Below are 17,955 nucleotides of genomic sequence, written 5' to 3'. Positions count from 1 at the left end.
AAGAATGAATTTATGAAATTCCTAGCCAAATGGATGGACCTGGAGGGCATCATCTTGAGTGAGGTAACACAATCACAAAGAAACTCACACAATATATACTCACTGATAAGTGGATATTAGCCCAAAACTTAGGATACCCAAGATACAAGATACAATTTGCTAAATGCATGAAACTCAAGAAGAATGAAGACCAAAGTGTGGACACTATGCCCCTTCTTAGAATTGGGAACAAAACACCCATGGAAGGAGTTACACAGACAAAGTTTGGAGCTGTGATGAAAGGATGGACCATCTAGAGACTGCCATATCCAGGGATCCATCCCATAATCAGCTTCCAAACGCTGACACCATTGCATACACTAGCAAGATTTTGCTGAAAGGACCCAGATATAGCTGTCTCTTGTGAGACTATGCCGGGGCCTAGCAAACACAGAAGTGGATGCTCACAGTCAGCTATTGGATGGATCACAGGGCTCCCAATGGAGAAGCTAGAGAAAGTACCCAAGGAGTTAAAGGGATATGCAACCCTATAGGGGGAACAACATGATGAACTAACCAGTACCCCGGAGCTCTTGTCTCTAGCTGCATATGTATCGAAAGATGACCTAGTCGGCCATCACTGGAAAGAGAGGCCCATTGGACTTGCAAACTTTATATGCCCCAATACAGGGGAATGCCAGGGCCAAAAGAATGGGAATGGTGGGTAGGGAAGTGGGGGTGGGGTATGGGGGACTTTTGGGATAGCATTGGAAATGTAATTGAGGAAAATACATAATAAAAAAATATTAAAAAAAAAAAGAACAAAAGGGTGGGGAAGCTTGGCAGATGCCTGCCACTCTACTTATTTGGACATTGAGGCAGGAGGATTGCTTGAACCCAGGAGGACCATGCAGTTGTCAGTGTAGCTTAGCTGGCAGAATGCTTGCCTACTTTCGACCCTGAGCACTATATAAAGGAGGTGTGGTGGCGAGTGCCTGTAATCCTACTGCTGTAACCCTTCTGGTAGAGGCAGGAGGATCAAAACTTCAAGCACATCCCCAGCATCATAACAAGTTTGAGGCCAATCTGAGCTCCATGAACCTGACTAATAATGCTGCTTGTTATTATTTTTGAAAGTGTGATGTAATGATAGAAGGATTATAAATGAAATGGCATGGGTAAGAACATGAAGAGACAAATCATCAAAGAAGAAATGGTCAGTAAACATTCGAAAAAACACATTGAGCTATTGGTGACACTGGAAGGGAAATAAAAGCATAATAAAAGTTACCCTTGAACATGCGCTCATCAAATGGCAAAATATTTGGGACCAGGTAATTGGGAAGGTGTGGAATGGAAGGGCTCTCCTGGGCCACACTGGTAGGAAGCGATGCTGGTAGATGAGTAGTTCTGTCCCAAGCTCTGTCTTGTGGAAGCACACAAAGGTGCTCTCTGATTGTCCTTTGTAACAGCAATAGAAAGCTAAGAATCCATGTGTCCTCCAACCATTAAACATTATAAGAGGGGCTGGAAAGAGAGCTCAGTGGTTAACAACCTGCACTGCTCCTGCAGAACAGCCGGGTTTGGTTCCCCAGCACCTACATCAGGCAGCTCACGCCTATCTATAGCCCATCTCTAAGAGATAGGACACCCTCTGGCTTCCACAGCCACTGCACTCATGTACACATACACACACACACGTGCATGCTCTTGCACATGCACATGTTGTTTTAGAAAATTGTTATAAGTTGTGATGTTATTCACAAAGCTTGAAGCAGCTAGAGTGACTTCACTTAGTGTTTCCACTACTAAAATAGACACCTTTCACACTTACATGTTGAGTGGAAATTAGTTACTGAGGAATATCATCTCTAGTGTCAAATCTCAGCATGACAATACAGGAGTGTGTCATTTTACACACGCACACTTAACACACACATTTGAGAACAAAGGTTAGTCCATCAAGCTTGTTGTTCCTATCTTAGATGAGAAAGAGCCAGGTCAGACCCAGCAGGAAGAGACTAGGCCTCAACTGTGTCATAATGAAACTGTTTAAAAGTCAAAAGCAAGTATTTAAAAGGTCTTAGCCTTTTTTATTGCTTAATTCTTGGTAGTAGATCTACAAACTTCTACTGTTACTATATGCATGCATGTGTGCGTGTGCATGTAGATATTGTCTTAACATAGCTTCTAGCTTATGACAGGAGAAGGAAGATTCTATTACTATCCATAGCCAAGTTTGCCCCATTTCCCTCATGGTTCCTCACCTCTTAGAAGAGGCTTGGCACCTGAGCAGAGCTCAGGATGCATCCTGGGAGGGGACTAGAGCACAGGTGCTCACCTGTCTTGATACACCTGAAATGCACCAGCCTTGTGGCCCATTCTGTCCCTTTGGCTTGGCAACTCTTTTCGTGTTTCACCAGTCATCTCTTGCTATGTTTGCAAAGCCTCCCAAAAGGCACTTTTTTTCCTGAAAAAAACATCTAAAAACAATATGATGCCTTGTTTATCCCTCAAGGAAAGAGAAAAGAAAGACCTCTTCGTTGTATGTATGAATTTATATGGAAACATTTGGGTGGTGGAATGAAGGGATGGGTTGGCTGTGTGAATGGAAACATTTTTGTATATGTTATAAACATTGCTGTCTTATCTTGATTAGAGCCAATTCTACTTCTTGTTCTTACCTTTCTAGTTTGCCTTTAATTCCCTGTATCAAGTATATTGGTGAGGTCAGTACCAGACCTACTCCAGGACCTCTGTAGGAGAGGCCATGTAGAAATAAGCTTAGTGGTGACCACCTTCTGTTCACTGCAGCCAACCCAGTCCTTTCCAGTCAGTCTGTCACACCGGCAACCAGCAAGGCTTGAGCTTCACCCCACATCACCACAGCTGCTCTGGTTTGTGGGTGATCTCATCACAGCATCACCATGTTCTCACAGGGAGCTCGTAGGGCTTTAGAAACCATTGACTTATAGTTACTCAGAGAGGCATCTGACTTGTCTCTAAATTGCACATCTGCTTCATGTTGAAGTCACAGGGGGAACTGGCTCAGGGCTCTTGGTGAGCTGCCCAGGCTGCCAGGCTGGACGTGATGGTGACCCATCTTCTCAGATGTATGTGGCTGCTCTTCCTTTGCAGAGAGAAGATGCATCAGTCTGCCATGTATGAGCTGTGCCAGGGGATGCGGCAGATCAGCCTTCAGTTCGTGCGACTTCAGCTGACCTTTGAGGAGTACTCCATAATGAAGGTTTTGCTGCTACTGAGCACAGGTACGTTGATACCCACTCTGGCACTCTTCCTACATTGTCAGATCATCTTCCCTGCATGAGAGTGGCCATTTATGATGCTCAGGTACTTAGTACCCACCCTCTGAAAAGAAATGCATACACTAGCAAGATTTTGCTGAAAGGACCCAAATATAGCTGTCTCTTGTGAGACGATGCCGGGGCCTAGCAAACACAGGAGTGGATGCTCACAGTCAGCTATTGGATGTATCACAGGGCTCCCAATGGAGAAGCTAGAGAAAGTACCCAAGGAGCTAAAGGGATCTGCAACCCTATTGTTGGAACAACATGATGTACTAACCAGAACCCCGGAGCTCTTGTCTCTAGCTGCATATGTATCGAAAGATGGCCTAGTCGGCCATCACTGGAAAGAGAGGCCCATTGGACTTGCAAACTTTATATGCCCCAATATAGGGGAATGCCAGGGCCAAAAGAATGGGAATGGGTGGGTAGGGAAGTGGGGGCGCTATGGGGGACTTTTGGGATAGCATTGGAAATGTAATTGAGGAAAATATGTAATAAAAATATTAAAAATTTAAAAAAAAAGAAAGAAATGCATGCATATGTGGAAGAGATGAAAGGAGGGTTTTTGGCCTTGCATGAACTAAATTCCTTGCTGATGATAAAACTGGTTGTATTAAACAGTGAAGCCCTTCATGCCTACCTACCCTCACCCAACCACTAAGCATTTGTTAAGTGTCAGGTTGTGCATATGTGGTACAATCACTTGGTCTTAGTCTGTGGGGAGCTTGTCGTATCCTGCAAGACAAGTTCAAAGATAACTTGAATACATTGAGACACATGGTGATTTACTAAGATTAGAGGTGAGGAGGTCTGCTGGTGGCTCAAGAGAAGGACACTTCTGTTCTATAGATGAAGGGATAGCATATAACCTAGCTGGAACGCAGGGGCTCTGAAGGGTTCCAGACCGGATCCAAGGGGAGCACATGCATTGTCTCTTTGTGTCATTCCTTTTGGCAGTGTGAGTGAACGTGTATAGGGTGGGAATGAGGCCTTAAGATGCTTAATCATTAATGTTCATTTTAAATATTTCATTCATGCATTCAGTACATTTCCAAGATGCATCTGATCCTGTTGCACTGGGAGTCAGGGAAAATAAAGGAGGAATGTCGATTGCACCAGATTAGTCAAGGCCCCATGGAAAAGTCTAAAGCCTATCAAAGATTTCTGAGCAGAGGGTGACAGGGTCAGTGCTGTGTTTGCAGCTCTGAAAACTTACCATCGGGCAACTGAATTGAAGGGAAAGATGGAGGAACAGCAGGCGAGTGGCAGATCCCGTGAGACACAGCGACAGTCACAGAATGAGCAGAGCAAGGATGTCCATTCAGCACGGTGGCAGAGTTGGTCTCAGTAACTGCCCAGATGGAAGAGGAAAATAGATCAAAATAAACCAGACATAATGAAGTCAAGGATAAACCAGGAGACAATGACCAACGGAGGAGATGCCACTTGTCAGAATGCCGTAGTGAGGGCAAGCTTTAAGAGGACTTTGTGGACGGTAAATTCTTTTATACCAACTCTGTGTCCAGAGGATGGAGAAATTTTGAGACTGAAAATCAGTAGTCAGGTTTGAAACATAAATAATTATTTATTACTATTCCTAGTTGATACTCAAATGGTAAATAGAATTGCTGTTCATGTTAAAATTTTTTATAATATCTGACTTTATTAGAACAAAACTATAGACTAAAATTAAGACTAAAATCGAGGAGGTGCTTAGTCCTGCTGGGACAGCTGTCCCAGGGTGGGGTGGTTCCCAAGGGAGGCTTCCCTTCCTCTGAGGAGGAAAAGGGGAGGCATTAATGGGGGAGGGATTTGCAAAGGCAGGACTGGGAGGGAAGAAGGGAGGGGGCTGTGATTGGAATGTAATATGAATAAAAAAGGACTAAAATTGAGCATAAACCAATTATTGCAAATCAGAGACAAATTCATTATCCACATTTTACATTAACTTTAGTTTTACATAGTAAATTTTAATTAAAATATAATTGCTTTATGTCCTTCCTTCTCTTTCATCCCTCCAGACCCTCCCATGTTTTCTCCCTTCACCCCAGTTTCCCTTTCAGACTGATGGCCTCTTTTTCTTTAATTATTATTGTTACATATGCATATAGACACACAAATACATAAATAAAACCTGGTGAGTGCATGTTTGTTGTTTGTGTATATATGGTTTAGGGGCTGGCTACTTGGTATTGGATAACCACTCAGGGGCTCATCCTTGGAAGAGGCTGGCTGTCCCCCTCTCTCTATGGCCACTAGCTTTCTGTAGTCCTTTGTCTAGGTAAGGGACTCTGAATTTTCTTCCCTTCTGCAGTGGCATGTTGTCTCTTGATTCTTTGTTTCTTCTGGTCCTTTTTAGACAGTCATTCTAGATTCTACAATCTCACAGAAGATCACTGGCCCTCTATGACCAAGTATCTGACAGTCACAACTTGAGGAAAGGTTGGCTTTGGCTCACTGTGTCAAACATCCCAGTCAATGTTTGTTGGCCCCATGTGTTCAGGGTAACAACAACGTATGACGGGGAGGTTTTTTGTAGCAGACAGAAAACAGAGGAAAGGACAGGAAGGGTGCCAACCCCCATTGACTTACTTCCTCTGGTTAGGCCCACCTCCTCAAGTTTTCAAGAAGTTCCAAAAGGGCACCCCCAGCTAGGGAATGTGTGTAAACACAGGCCTGCAGGGGCACAGTCAGGTCCCAGGCCATGGCCTGCATAAAGAGCAAATGGACTCTTGTTAAAGCCACAGCCATGGCACAAGGGAAAGCAACAGGGTGTCACAGAGGTCAGGAACTGAGTGTGGCCAGGAGGTCGTCCCAGGATGAATATGACTAATGGAGTGGCTTGGACAGAGAAAGTTCAAAAACAGTGAAGAGAACCGGAGTTGACCCATCGGTCACATGGGAAACTTTCCTGGGCTCTCTCTGATCAAGTTTGAGGGGAAAATACAGGGAACAGAGGGAGGGACAGGAAAGAGACCAATCCCTCTGACTGACAAAAATGCCTTGGCAAAAGTATTGGGTGCTTGGTTCTCAAACAGCCATGTGAGAGCTTTCAAATAGAGAAGAAAGAATCTGAAGAAGCTCACCAGGGATAAAGAGGAGACCCGGGATGATGGCGTGGGACAGTTATAGGGAAGCAAACGCTGAGGTGAGTGTATCAGTCTCTGAGGACACTGAGAGGTTCTGGATATCAAGAGACAGCAAGGGGTCGTGATGAGTAGCAGAGAGGAAAGAGAATAGGATGATGCTTATGAAGAGGAAGGGGTGTGGTCCACACCCAGCCTCACTTGGGCTTCCTAAAGGACTGTGGATGAGAGAGCATCATCCTAAGGACAGCAGCTAGGAGAACTGGGTAGCTCAGAGTAGAGCAGACACACAGAGGTGAAGTTCCCAGCTAGTTCTGAGAAGCTAGCCTGAACCAGGAGACCAGAGTAGAGATCTGTGGATGACAGTGTGGCCTCATGAATGCAGAGCCTCACAGTTTAGCGTGTCTTCCATGCGTTGTCTAATTTAACACCCAAGCACCCACTTTGAGTGTAAGAGACCCATTTGAAAGCAGACCAAAGGAACATTGTATTTGTCAGTTTTGCTTGAGTCCTAGGCATTAGCAGAAGCCTGGGACTCAGGGCTTCAGCTTCTCCAAAGGCAATGCCTGCCTGCTTTCCTGGAGAGCCACTCACTGGCTGCTGCTGAGGTACATGACAGGAAGCAGGAGGCTGGTGAGGATGGGGCAGGATAGTGGGCTCCCGAGCATGGGGCAAACCTAGCAGGAGGGGCCACTCTGCAGCTGTGTTTATTTTGGAAGGTACTCTTAGCCTCTTGCTTTATTTTCAGTGAATCTGATAACCAGGGCAGGGTGCAGGCCTCCCAGGTTACCACAGACCAGCCATTCCTTGGTCATTGCACCCAGCCCATCTCTTGCGCAGGATGAGTGGGAAGAAGCCAGCCCTTCCTCACAATCCTAATTTGTCCGCCCCACAATGTAACTCTGTAAAGCATTATCCTTCAATTTAGTAGACATGACTTTATTCCACGGGGAAACCATGCTACATGCTATTCTTGTTTAGGAAAAATATTCCCTTAAACCATCAGATGGAAGGCAGACTTTAAGGGAAATGGTTTTGCTAATGTCCATCTCTAACTCTGCAAATTTGACTACTTAGGCTTAGCTCGGGCCTTATTCTGTTTATATCCATTTACCCCTTCAGCCTCTAACAGCCTCTGATGTCATTTTTAAACTACCTGCATGAATGTATTAGCTTCTGACTTAGTACTTTCAATTCTGAAAAAGCAAAATTAAAAGGCAGGAGTGCCCGAGGAGTGTGGCATCACAGAAGTTGCGGGCTTTGGGCAGCTCGAGTTGCTCCTCCCGGATGGACTTCATGAAGCCAGCTCCTAGGCGTGTTACGTTTCATAATGGATGTCCAGCCTCTGACGACTTAGCAACGATAGTACAAGAATCTTACATCCTTTGCTTAGAGAGGAGAGCAGACTCGCTTCAACCTTACGACTCTCTGCTCCTCTCCAACATGTAGGCTCTGGAACTGTTCCAACAGGCCTGCTGCACTTAATAAGTAAATTCAGAAATTCTGGGCAGACATCCAAAATTCAAGGATTTGCTTAAGTTCCCTTTAGTTGTTGATTTGTTTCATCTTCTAAAAAAAAAAAAGTTGGCTGAGAAATTGAGATGCTATACCTCAATATATATTTACAGCTAGAGAATGTAAGTGTTAATATTATGATATACCTCAGTATATTTATTTATAGCAAGAAAATGTAAGTGTTAGTATTTCAACATGAGATGATATGACCTTGATTCTTTGACAATGCAGCTACCAGAATGCACCAGAAATATGGTGACCTTTGGTTAATCTAGTTGATATACGCAAATAGTATCACCACACTGAGCAGCACACTGTCCTTGGGTGGGAGATGATATTTTTCGTGTACAGAGAGCACCATCACATAAGTATTCGTTGAAAAAGACTTGGGTTGAATGGCTTTGGTATGGGAAGCATTGCTGGGTCTTGGCAAGCTTTCAGCTTCGTCTGAAAGATTCAAGTTAAAATGCTGGTAGTTCGTGGATTTAGGGTCACTGGTAACTTACCAGTTATTACCATCTTTCTTTAGTTTTTTAAAACTTTTAAGAAGAAAATATATTTTTCCAGTGGAAAAACGTTTACTTTATTTGTTTATAATGTGTGCCCTTTTATTAAATTAGTCTCAAGTTGGTGTACAAGCAATCCCCACTTCTACACTCTAACCAGTTCCCAAAGAGACCAAAATTCTTTGTACAGCTCAAGTTGAGATTAAAAAGTAAGGGCATGTTGACCATCTAAAAACAAAAATAAAATTTATATTAAGGCAGAAGATTTTTTAAAATATTTTTATTACGTATTTTCCTCAATTACGTTTCCAAAAACTACCATTCTTTAAAAAATGGCTGAGCAATTAAGAGCAAGTGTTCATTCAGAAGACTCAGATTTAGCTCCCAGCATCCATGTAGTGGATCACAACCATTGGAAACTCTGATTCTGGGGATCTCATGCCTTCTTTTGACCTCTGTGGGCACCAGGCACAAATAGACATGCATACATACGTGCAGGGAATAACATTCAGACATAAAATAAATAAACCTTTAAAAAAAAACAGTTTCTCATATAATGGTGCCATTTAACTTTTAACATTAAAGTCAGACATTTAAAGTCATACCTGTGATTTAGCAAGCCTTGGGATTTGCTTTCCTATAGAAACAGATGTAAGGGACCGATACATTAACAGCCTTAGTAGTTTCACTCATAGGTGATGGAGCATCATGATGGAGGCTGATTTGTCACATGATTCATTCACCTCCTTATTTGTGGAAACAAGATTAATTTGAAGACAGTGGTATACCTGGCTTCCTGGGGCTAAACAAGCTACACAAAGAACTCTTTTGTAATTACTTTAAAGTGCTAATGATCCAAGGCATCACCATTTATGCCATCTACAAAATAGGGGAGCTTTAACAAAGCAATAAGAGCATAAGAGTTCTTATATTAGAAGCTCACAGTGTTAATATCACAGGACGTATCTTCATGAGGTCTTTACTCTGAAAACCTCAGTTCTAGGTAATGGTACTGTTCATAGTTTTAAAGTCTATGTATTGCCACTTATCCACCACACTGGAAAACAAGCAGGAAGCTGAATTTCAAAGAGGTATCTTTAATGGCAATGCCACTGATGACTCTCTTTTCACCCTCTGTAATCTGTCCTGCCAGGTGGCTCCTGTCAACAGAGCATGGAGTTGGGCATGGGAGCCATGTCCACACAATGCTGTGAACCCCAAAGTTTTCCCTGTGGGGTGCGGTCTGGCTAGGGAACCCAGGGTGTTGTGCACATTAGACAAGCCACTGAGCTACATACTCAGCTCCTTAAATAGTCTTTGTAAGTGAACATTTTGTTTCAATATAAAACCTACCCACTTAAAAATGAAACAAAACAAACAAATAAACAAACAAGAAATATGATCTTTCATTTTTTACTTCATCAAAGTTAGAAGTGAACATTAGCTCTCATTGGAGCCCAGACTGTTGATGCTGGCCCTGCATACGGGCAGACCAATACATGCTTCTATGTGATGCCTGCATAGTCAGGGGATCCTGGGCAGTCATAGAAACTATGTATTCAGCATTGGTACGTGGTACGTGGCCAATTCCCCATGGTGTCAGCAATTAAACCTGAATTTGAAAATGCTGCCATCCATGACCATCCTCAGCTTAGATTGTCTCGTTATACTGAAAGGTATTCTCCTGCCCCTGAGCTAAGGTAAGCTAGGATTCAGAAGACACTCTGAGGACGGTCCATGTGCCATGTGGAATATGGTGTCTAGAAGGTAGATGCTGAAAGTGGGTTTATTTTACACTCCATAGTAATGAATCTACTTACACTCCAGTTTCCTCACCTATAAAGGATAATAGAGAGATATGCAATAATATTGGTGCCAGAACAAAAGGAGCTAACATATGTGAAGTAATAACTCATGTCTAGTAGTTACCATTCTCTGTGCATGTGTGTGTGTGTGTGTGTGTGTGAGAGAGAGAGAGAGAGAGAGAGAGAGAGAGAGAGAGAATGTTTACCATATCTATTCATAATTACAATTAACTAAGACGTAGTCCAGCCTCATAATCAGTATGTGAGTTTAAAATATTTGAGGCTATGGAACTGCAAAGATGATAAAGCTGTGTTCTTCACATATGGATTTATGTTTGTCTTCCTTAACACAGTTCCAAAAGATGGCCTCAAGAGCCAGGCTGCGTTTGAGGAGATGAGGACAAATTACATCAAAGAACTGAGGAAAATGGTCACCAAGTGTCCCAACAGTTCTGGACAGAGTTGGCAGAGGTTCTACCAACTGACAAAGCTTCTAGACTCCATGCATGATGTAAGTAGAGCCCTTGATCTCCACGAAGTCAGCGTGCAGTGACTACATATGTATGTGTTCACACATATACAACAAGCACCCACATGTACATGCCCACAGGCATGTGCACACACACACACAAACACATACATAAGCATATACACACTTCCACATGCACACACATGCACGTGCACATGCACATGTGTGCACTCGCGCACACACACAAACACACACACAAGACTTGACACAACAAAGCTGGACAACTGGCTTCCCATGGGTGTGGAAAGAATGGAAGCATCCATGCAGAGGGAGACGGCAAGGGTTAAAAACCAGTTACAGTGCCCTTTCTTTGTCTAGCCTTGGGAGAGAGCCTGTGTACAGAGAGGGGATGGCTCTGTGCCCTGGACCAGGGAAGGCTCTCAGATTTGCTACAGGTGTCAGATAGAGTTTCACATTTTTGTTTGCAATTTAGGAAATGTTTGGTTCATAAAAATGTTTGCTTTAACATTGCATAAATAGTGTCCATCTTCCACAACTATTAATCTAACAACCCAATCTTTCAAAAACATTATTAGTGGTCCAGAGCCAGCTTGGATCATCTCAGTCTTTGCCAAACGTTGAATCCTATATTCATTAGTCTTCATAGGAGGCATCTCTCATGTTCTGGGTAAATACAGAAAGTAGATTCTGGGCTTGTTTCTAGTTTCATCAATCAAAGATCTAGCTGAAGTGTTGGTTAGCAGCTTTTACAGAATACTAAGCAGGCAGCTCTCCGTTCCTTGTGTCGCTTTTCCGGCAGCATTTCCAGCTCTTGCTCAAAGAATGCTCTAGACAGCCCTGCTCAATGGATTCTTCATATTTGAGACATTTTCCACACTTTCGTTTGGAGAATTCATTGTCCAGGTTTGGCTTGTAGGGTTTGAATGATAGATTTCTCTACTCTGAGAAGGAAAATGTTGACAGAGTCAGCGGCCAAGATTATAGCAATAGTCCTGTAGAAGCAGAAGTCAGTTTCTGGCCCTGCAGTGTTCTTTCCTCTGGGCTGTTGGCCCAGGAACTCAGATCATTTTCTAGTATGGGGATTGCTGCTTTCTCTGAACTTTCCCAATAACAAAAGGCAAGCTCCTCTTCAGGTGAGCTCAGAGATGAGTAGATGTGGCATTATAGTGTGATTGGAAACATCTTAGAAATGTAAGGTGATGGTTGGCAAGGCCCATGCCTTACCCTGAAAAACAACACATTGGGGTTAGAACAACTCTCCCGTGTTCAGTGTTATTTCAGCTTATTATCTGCAAGAGGTTAGCTGTATCTTCCCCACTGATCTCATTGAAATCCCTTCTTATTAGAGATAACTGTTCAATCTTATAGTTCATTCTCAGTGAATTCTGTTCATTGTGCAAAGGCAAAGAGCACTATCAAATTTAGTAGGTGGACCTGGAGACGTGGGTCAATAAGTAAGAGTGTTTTCTAAGCAAGCATGAAGAACTGAGTTCACATCCCCAGTGCCCACCTAATAGCGGGTATGGCTATCCTCATAGGCAGGAAGCTTGTTGGAGCGTATTAACTGCCAGCCCAGCTCTAGGTTCATGAGAGACTCTGCTTTAAGGGAATAAGTAAGAGACAGATAGAGCAGGGTGTCCAATGTATCGCCTCTGTTGTCTACTGTATCTGGGGACTTCCTGTGTCATCCAGGCTGATTCGACATAATTTAGTGTCACGGTGTTCTATTATTTAGATATAGTTGATGCACAATAAGCTGAGCACATTAAAATACATAGTTTAAGTCTTGAAACAGCCATACATCCAGGGCACTAGCACAGCAACCAAGCTAGTACCATATCCAGCTATGGATGCTTTCCCACAGCCTGAGGTGATCTTCTGCTCTCTCCTGGCTAGGTGTTCTCTTTGGCTTCCTGTTGGCAGGCTTGAGTATTCCAGCGTCACATGGAAGTGTGTCGTGTAGAGACATTGTCGTGAGCCTCCTTCACTAGACATGGCTGCTGAGACCCACCCATGCTGTTCATGCGTTCAGAAGCTCCGGAGTGCTGTTTTGTCAGGGTCTCTGCATGATACACCACTGAGTGAACAGGCAGTGATTCATTCATGGAATCCACCTGTTGGTGGACACTTGACATGTTCCTACTTTGGAGTAATTCCTGTAAATCCAAACAACCCTGCCCCAGTCTTTGTGGAAAGACAGATGCTTTCTGTTTTCTTGGGGCAATACCAGGCAGTGGAATACCTGGTGGACACTGCACATTTATTTTTGTTTTTATAAGAAACGCCAGAACATCTTCCAAAATCATTAGCGTTTTACATCCCCATGTGATGCACCTGAGAGTGCAGAATGCCCCACACCCTAGCTAACGGCACTTGGCATGGCTAGTTATTTTAGTTTGAGTGTTTTTCTTTGCTGCATGCTGGGAGTCACTATGCTTTTCAGTTTGCATTTTCCCAATGATTGATGGGGTTAGACATCTTTTTGTACACTTGTTCGATGTGGTATCCATTCTCATCTTTTCCCCCATTTTTCTTTAAGTTGTATTACTTATTAACTGTTATGTTTTTAAAAGCCTTTAAATAGAGTAGCTACACACATTATTATTATTATTATTTTAATTTTTTTGGTCTGTGGCTCTTCATTACATTCTCTTGGGGAAAATGACTTTTGAAAAAGTTTTCTGTGAATATACACTTGCTTTGCAGTGTGTGCATTTGCTTATGCTGTGCAGCGAGTGTGTGCACTTGCTGTGCAGCGTGTGCACTGACTGTGAGTGTGTGCAGTCAGAGGACACCCTCCGGGTGGGCCTTCACCTACTGCCTTGCTGGAGACAGGAGCTTTTATTCTCTACCATGCCATACTAGGTGAGTAGCCGCAGAGCTTTCAGAGATGGAAGTCTCTGCCTCTCATCTCCCTGGAGGAACTCTGGGATTACAAACTCTAGCTCACACCATGTACCCAGTGTTTCTATGGCTCCAGGGGTCCAAGCTCAGGTCCTCACATTTGCACAACAAGCTCTTTTACCCTCCAGTCATCTTCCCAGCTGAGAAGGTTTTTTTTAAGTGTAGCAAGTACTCTGGCTTCTGTTACTATGGCAGATGTTTGAGATCATCAACTTGTAAAAAGAAAGCAGTTATTTTGCTTGCCATTTCAGGGACACCCCATCCTTGACTGATTGGCTTGCTGCTTCAGCCAGTACTGTGGCAGCACATCATGGCAGGGAGTTGTAGCCAAGTAAAAACCTCTGAGATTTTAGGGAGCCCCAGAAAGAAAGAGACTTGGCTCCCATGATCAATAGGCTTTGAATGCATACATACCTCCAGAGAGCTACAGACGTCCCACTAGGCCCTACCTCAGAAAGCCTCTGCACCTCTTCCTGGCAGCGGGACCCTGCCACAGGGATGCCATTGGGTGGCATGTCCAGCAGAGGAATTCAGGGGCTGTTGCTGGCTTTACCACTCATGTTTTTGGTGCTCTATCTGGAAGCCCTCAGATCAGCCAAGGCCACAGACCGATCTTGTCTTCCTTCCACAACCCTGTCCTTCCTTGTATCTGCTGTTATAGAAACACATTTTTATGTTTCAGTTTGGTTTTCCCTGAACATGAACCCTGGGAAGTGCATGGGAATTCCAGGGGAACCCTGGGAAGTGCATGGGAATTCTAGAGGACCTTTTCTAGCCTTCATGTTTATTAGGCCTGGGAAATACCCACGGTGTTTTCATTTGAGTAAATCCTTGAATCAACATTGTGGTGTTTTCCTCAAAGGAACTAATTGCTACACCACATACTGGCTCTGTCCTTCCAGCCTAGTTCTGGTCACTTAGTGGAAAAGAGAACATTTTTCTTGATTCTCAAACAAGTAAGAATTGATTACATATACATGGAAATTGTGCTTCCAAAGCTCACATTGTTTGCTGGCTCCCAGGACACATGTCCACAGCTCCCAGGACACACACATGCCCACAGCTCCCAGGACACACACACATGCCCACAGCTCCCAGGACACACTCACATGCCCACAGCTCCCAGGACACACACATGCCCACAGCTCCCAGGACACACTCACATGCCCACAGCTCCCAGGACACACACACATGCCCACAGCTCACAGGACACACACACATGCCCACAGCTCCCAGGACACACACACATGCCCACAGCTCCCAGGACACACACACACACACACACACACATGTCCACAGCTCCCAGGACAGACACACACACATGCCCACAGCTCCCGAACCACATCTCCACAGTTCCTAGGACACATATCCACAGTTCCCGGGACACATGGATTTCTTCCACATGGTACACATATGTGTGGGCAGAACTGTGCCAAGGTGGGAGAAAAGAACATTCTCCAAAACACACACTGACAGTTGAGTGCTTGGCCAACAGCTTTTATGACTCAGAACCCCTCTGAACATCAATCTTTCCCCAAAACGATGTTTCAAGGAGCACAGCTGTGGGAAGACCCCAGGAAGTAGGGTGTGTTCTGCATTGCTGATGTTTGGGTATGGGATGTAAAAACTAGGTAGGTTTTTATTCTGTTAGAGAAAATGGACATTCATTTTTAAATTATTACTAAGAAAGGTAAGACATCTCCTGTGATATAAGAAGTATGTGTCTAATGAATTTATTGTTCATTTCTATGCATTCTCAGAAGTTAAGGAGCGGCTGTGGTATGGTCTGTGGTATTTAGAAAATACAAAAGATTGTGAACACTATCTCTTGAGGCAAAATTGCCCTTTTCTATTAAGTATTGTAAGAGCTACAGTTTTATTTTGGTACACAAACGTCACAAAAATGTGACCACACCTAGTAATAACAGTACCAGGGGAACTAACCTAATCAGCTTAGCATCTGTAGAGGCAGACAGTGTCGGGTGCTGAAGCATATCATACCCACTGTAGGGACTGGCAGGCTCTTGCATGCGTGCTCACGTAGTTATTCCCCTGTTGACGAGATTCAGCTGCTGTGTACCAGGACCCAAGGGGCAAGAGTGAGCAAGACCCCCATCCTTGGGGAGCTCACATACCTGCTAGAAGAAAGTTTTCTGTCTGAAAGGGCATGGCTGTGTGCAAGGGGAACCCGGTGACACCTGGAGGTCAGGGTAGGCACAGCCTCATCAGCAACCCTTCCAAATTGATATCAGTCTCATAGAGAAGATGTTGGAGCCAACTGTGCTTGGCAGAAACTTTGTCTAAAGTTTCTGGGCAGCAGGTGGCAGCTGGAACCTCCTAGGATCACTGTAGGTGTCCCTGACACGGCTGTCATGATGAGTCCAGGCTGGTGACAGCACCCATTGCAGGATGGGCTGACTGGGGAAACCTGGGAACAGCCATGTTGCTCCCCAGGCTCCTTTGGACCTTCCCCCATCATCCTCTGGAACCCATCAGTTTCACAAGGCACAGTGACACACACTGAAGGCTGTCTATCTGGTTGTTCATTAAAACACCCCATAGGAAGGAGAGCTACATCTAAGCTTTGTACTGCCTCACAGTTTCCTAGGCAAATGCTTGTGTGTATGACCATCACACCTAGATGGGACTGCTTTTTAGCTGGGCAGGCATGTTCCTGTGACTGATGCGAAGGCACTAAGCATGTTCTTACTGAGTGATTGGTGTCTGTGCTGTCCTGGTGAATGCAGAGGTGGTTTTTGTCTAGCCAATCTGGGAGCCTGGTTTCTTTCCCTCAAGGCTGGCTCTGAGGGTGGAAACCCAGCAATATACTGAGAGGCACCACCATGAGGTCGTTATGTTTCCATGGCCCAGTGTCAATGGTCACTAACAGATCTTCAGATTCCCATTATAAATGTCACTGCATGCAGGCTGCAGTGCTGGCCATTTCCTCTGTGATTCCATTGGTGGTTTTGAGATGGAGAAAAACTCACTTTAAGCATATTTTACCACATGCCAAGGTGTGCATGCCAGGAGTGTGACTCTGCCCACAGCGACTGCGCATGCTCACCCTCACTTTGAGTGTGTCGTAATTCTTCTGGTCAGTTTCCCACCAGAAAAAGTTGTGAGGCCCAAATGGGAGCCTGCTAACAGAAACGTGAGTACCAGGGATGGACCAAACATGGCCTGCGGCCTCCATCAGTAAGCCGTTCACATGCACATGTCTCTTTCATGCTTTGGGATCAACGTCATCACTCCTAAAATGGACACGCTACCATACTCTCAAAGGATTTTGAGTAATGAATGGCATGCGGAGTAACTGAGTAAACATTTCTTTTTCTCTTTTCCTGTTGCCCTACTGACACTGGGATGATTTGATTCCACGATTAAAGCACCCAGGTTGCCAGCAACACAGGCAGCTGTGAGGGAGCAAGCCCCAAAGCCGTGCAAGTGTTTCGTGTAATTGTTAGCAGCGTCAGCCTGATACCTTCTTTGGGGAGACTATGACTAAGAAAGAAGCTAAATAAAGTTGTTTATAGCAGTCAGCTGAACAAGCAAGACCTTATCTCCCCAGGAATCAGGGAACAAGCAGGCCAGAGAGTACGCTCAGGACCACCTTACCAGTGAAGATCCCACACCAAGGCTAGAAATGGTACTGCTGTCTGGCTAGGTGGTGCGGCCAAAGAATAATGCCCAGTCATTTATACTGGCCCCTTTTGCATTTCCCTGGTAGATAGGGGTTGGCATTTGCATTTATAAGTTTCTGATTTTAAGTGTGTAGTGTGGTCCAAGACTTCCATGGGTGGGCTGTACTGATGGTGATTGTTACCTTCTGAGATATGTAGGTATGATTGAAAAAAAAAAGAATCAAGTATATTTAGTGCCAGATATGGTGGCGCAGGCCTATGGCCCCAGTCCTAGCAGTCTGAGGTGGGAAGATCATACGTTCCAGACCAGCCTGAGGTATGGGACACGTTGAGGCCATCATGGGCTACATAGTGACCTGCCTCAAGATGTTTTCCAAAAAAATAAATAATACAATAAATAGGGGCCAGAGAGATGGCTCAGGGATTAACAAAGCTTGCTGTTTTAGAAGATCTGAGTTCAGTTTCCAGCTCCCAAATTAGGCAGATCACATTGACTGTAACTCCAGCTCAAGAGAATCCAGTGCTCTCTCTGGCCTCTGACACACACACACACACACACACACACACACACACACACACGCACATGCACACACACTACTTAAATGGTCCCAGTGAGTCAGAATGTATGATAGCTAAATATGGAGGAGATGACTGAGTGTCCTGTAAACAGCCTGTGGTCTAAGGATTGGTGATGTCAGATGTTGGTCGCTGAAGGAGC

General features: G+C 44.3%; 1 protein-coding gene across 4 annotated transcripts in view; it reads left to right on the top strand.

The window, feature by feature from the left end:
• Nr3c2 (nuclear receptor subfamily 3 group C member 2) overlaps positions 1 to 17,955 on the top strand; it is a 348,267-nt gene that overhangs the window by 310,987 nt on the left and 19,325 nt on the right. For all 4 annotated transcript variants that reach the window (XM_029480834.2, XM_029480832.2, XM_029480833.2 and 1 more), the window contains exons 7-8: positions 3,118 to 3,248; positions 10,553 to 10,710. In XM_029480834.2, the coding sequence (XP_029336694.1) occupies positions 3,118 to 3,248; positions 10,553 to 10,710 (289 nt within the window). The remainder of the gene's footprint in view (positions 1 to 3,117; positions 3,249 to 10,552; positions 10,711 to 17,955) is intronic.

The sequence above is a fragment of the Mus caroli genome, unplaced genomic scaffold (genome assembly GCF_978045245.1).
Source record: "Mus caroli unplaced genomic scaffold, Mus_caroli_1 scaffold_10, whole genome shotgun sequence".
NCBI classification, from domain to species: Eukaryota; Metazoa; Chordata; class Mammalia; order Rodentia; family Muridae; genus Mus; species Mus caroli.
The sequence above is the reverse complement of the archived record's forward strand: the minus strand, read 5'-3'. Positions and strand labels throughout refer to the sequence as shown.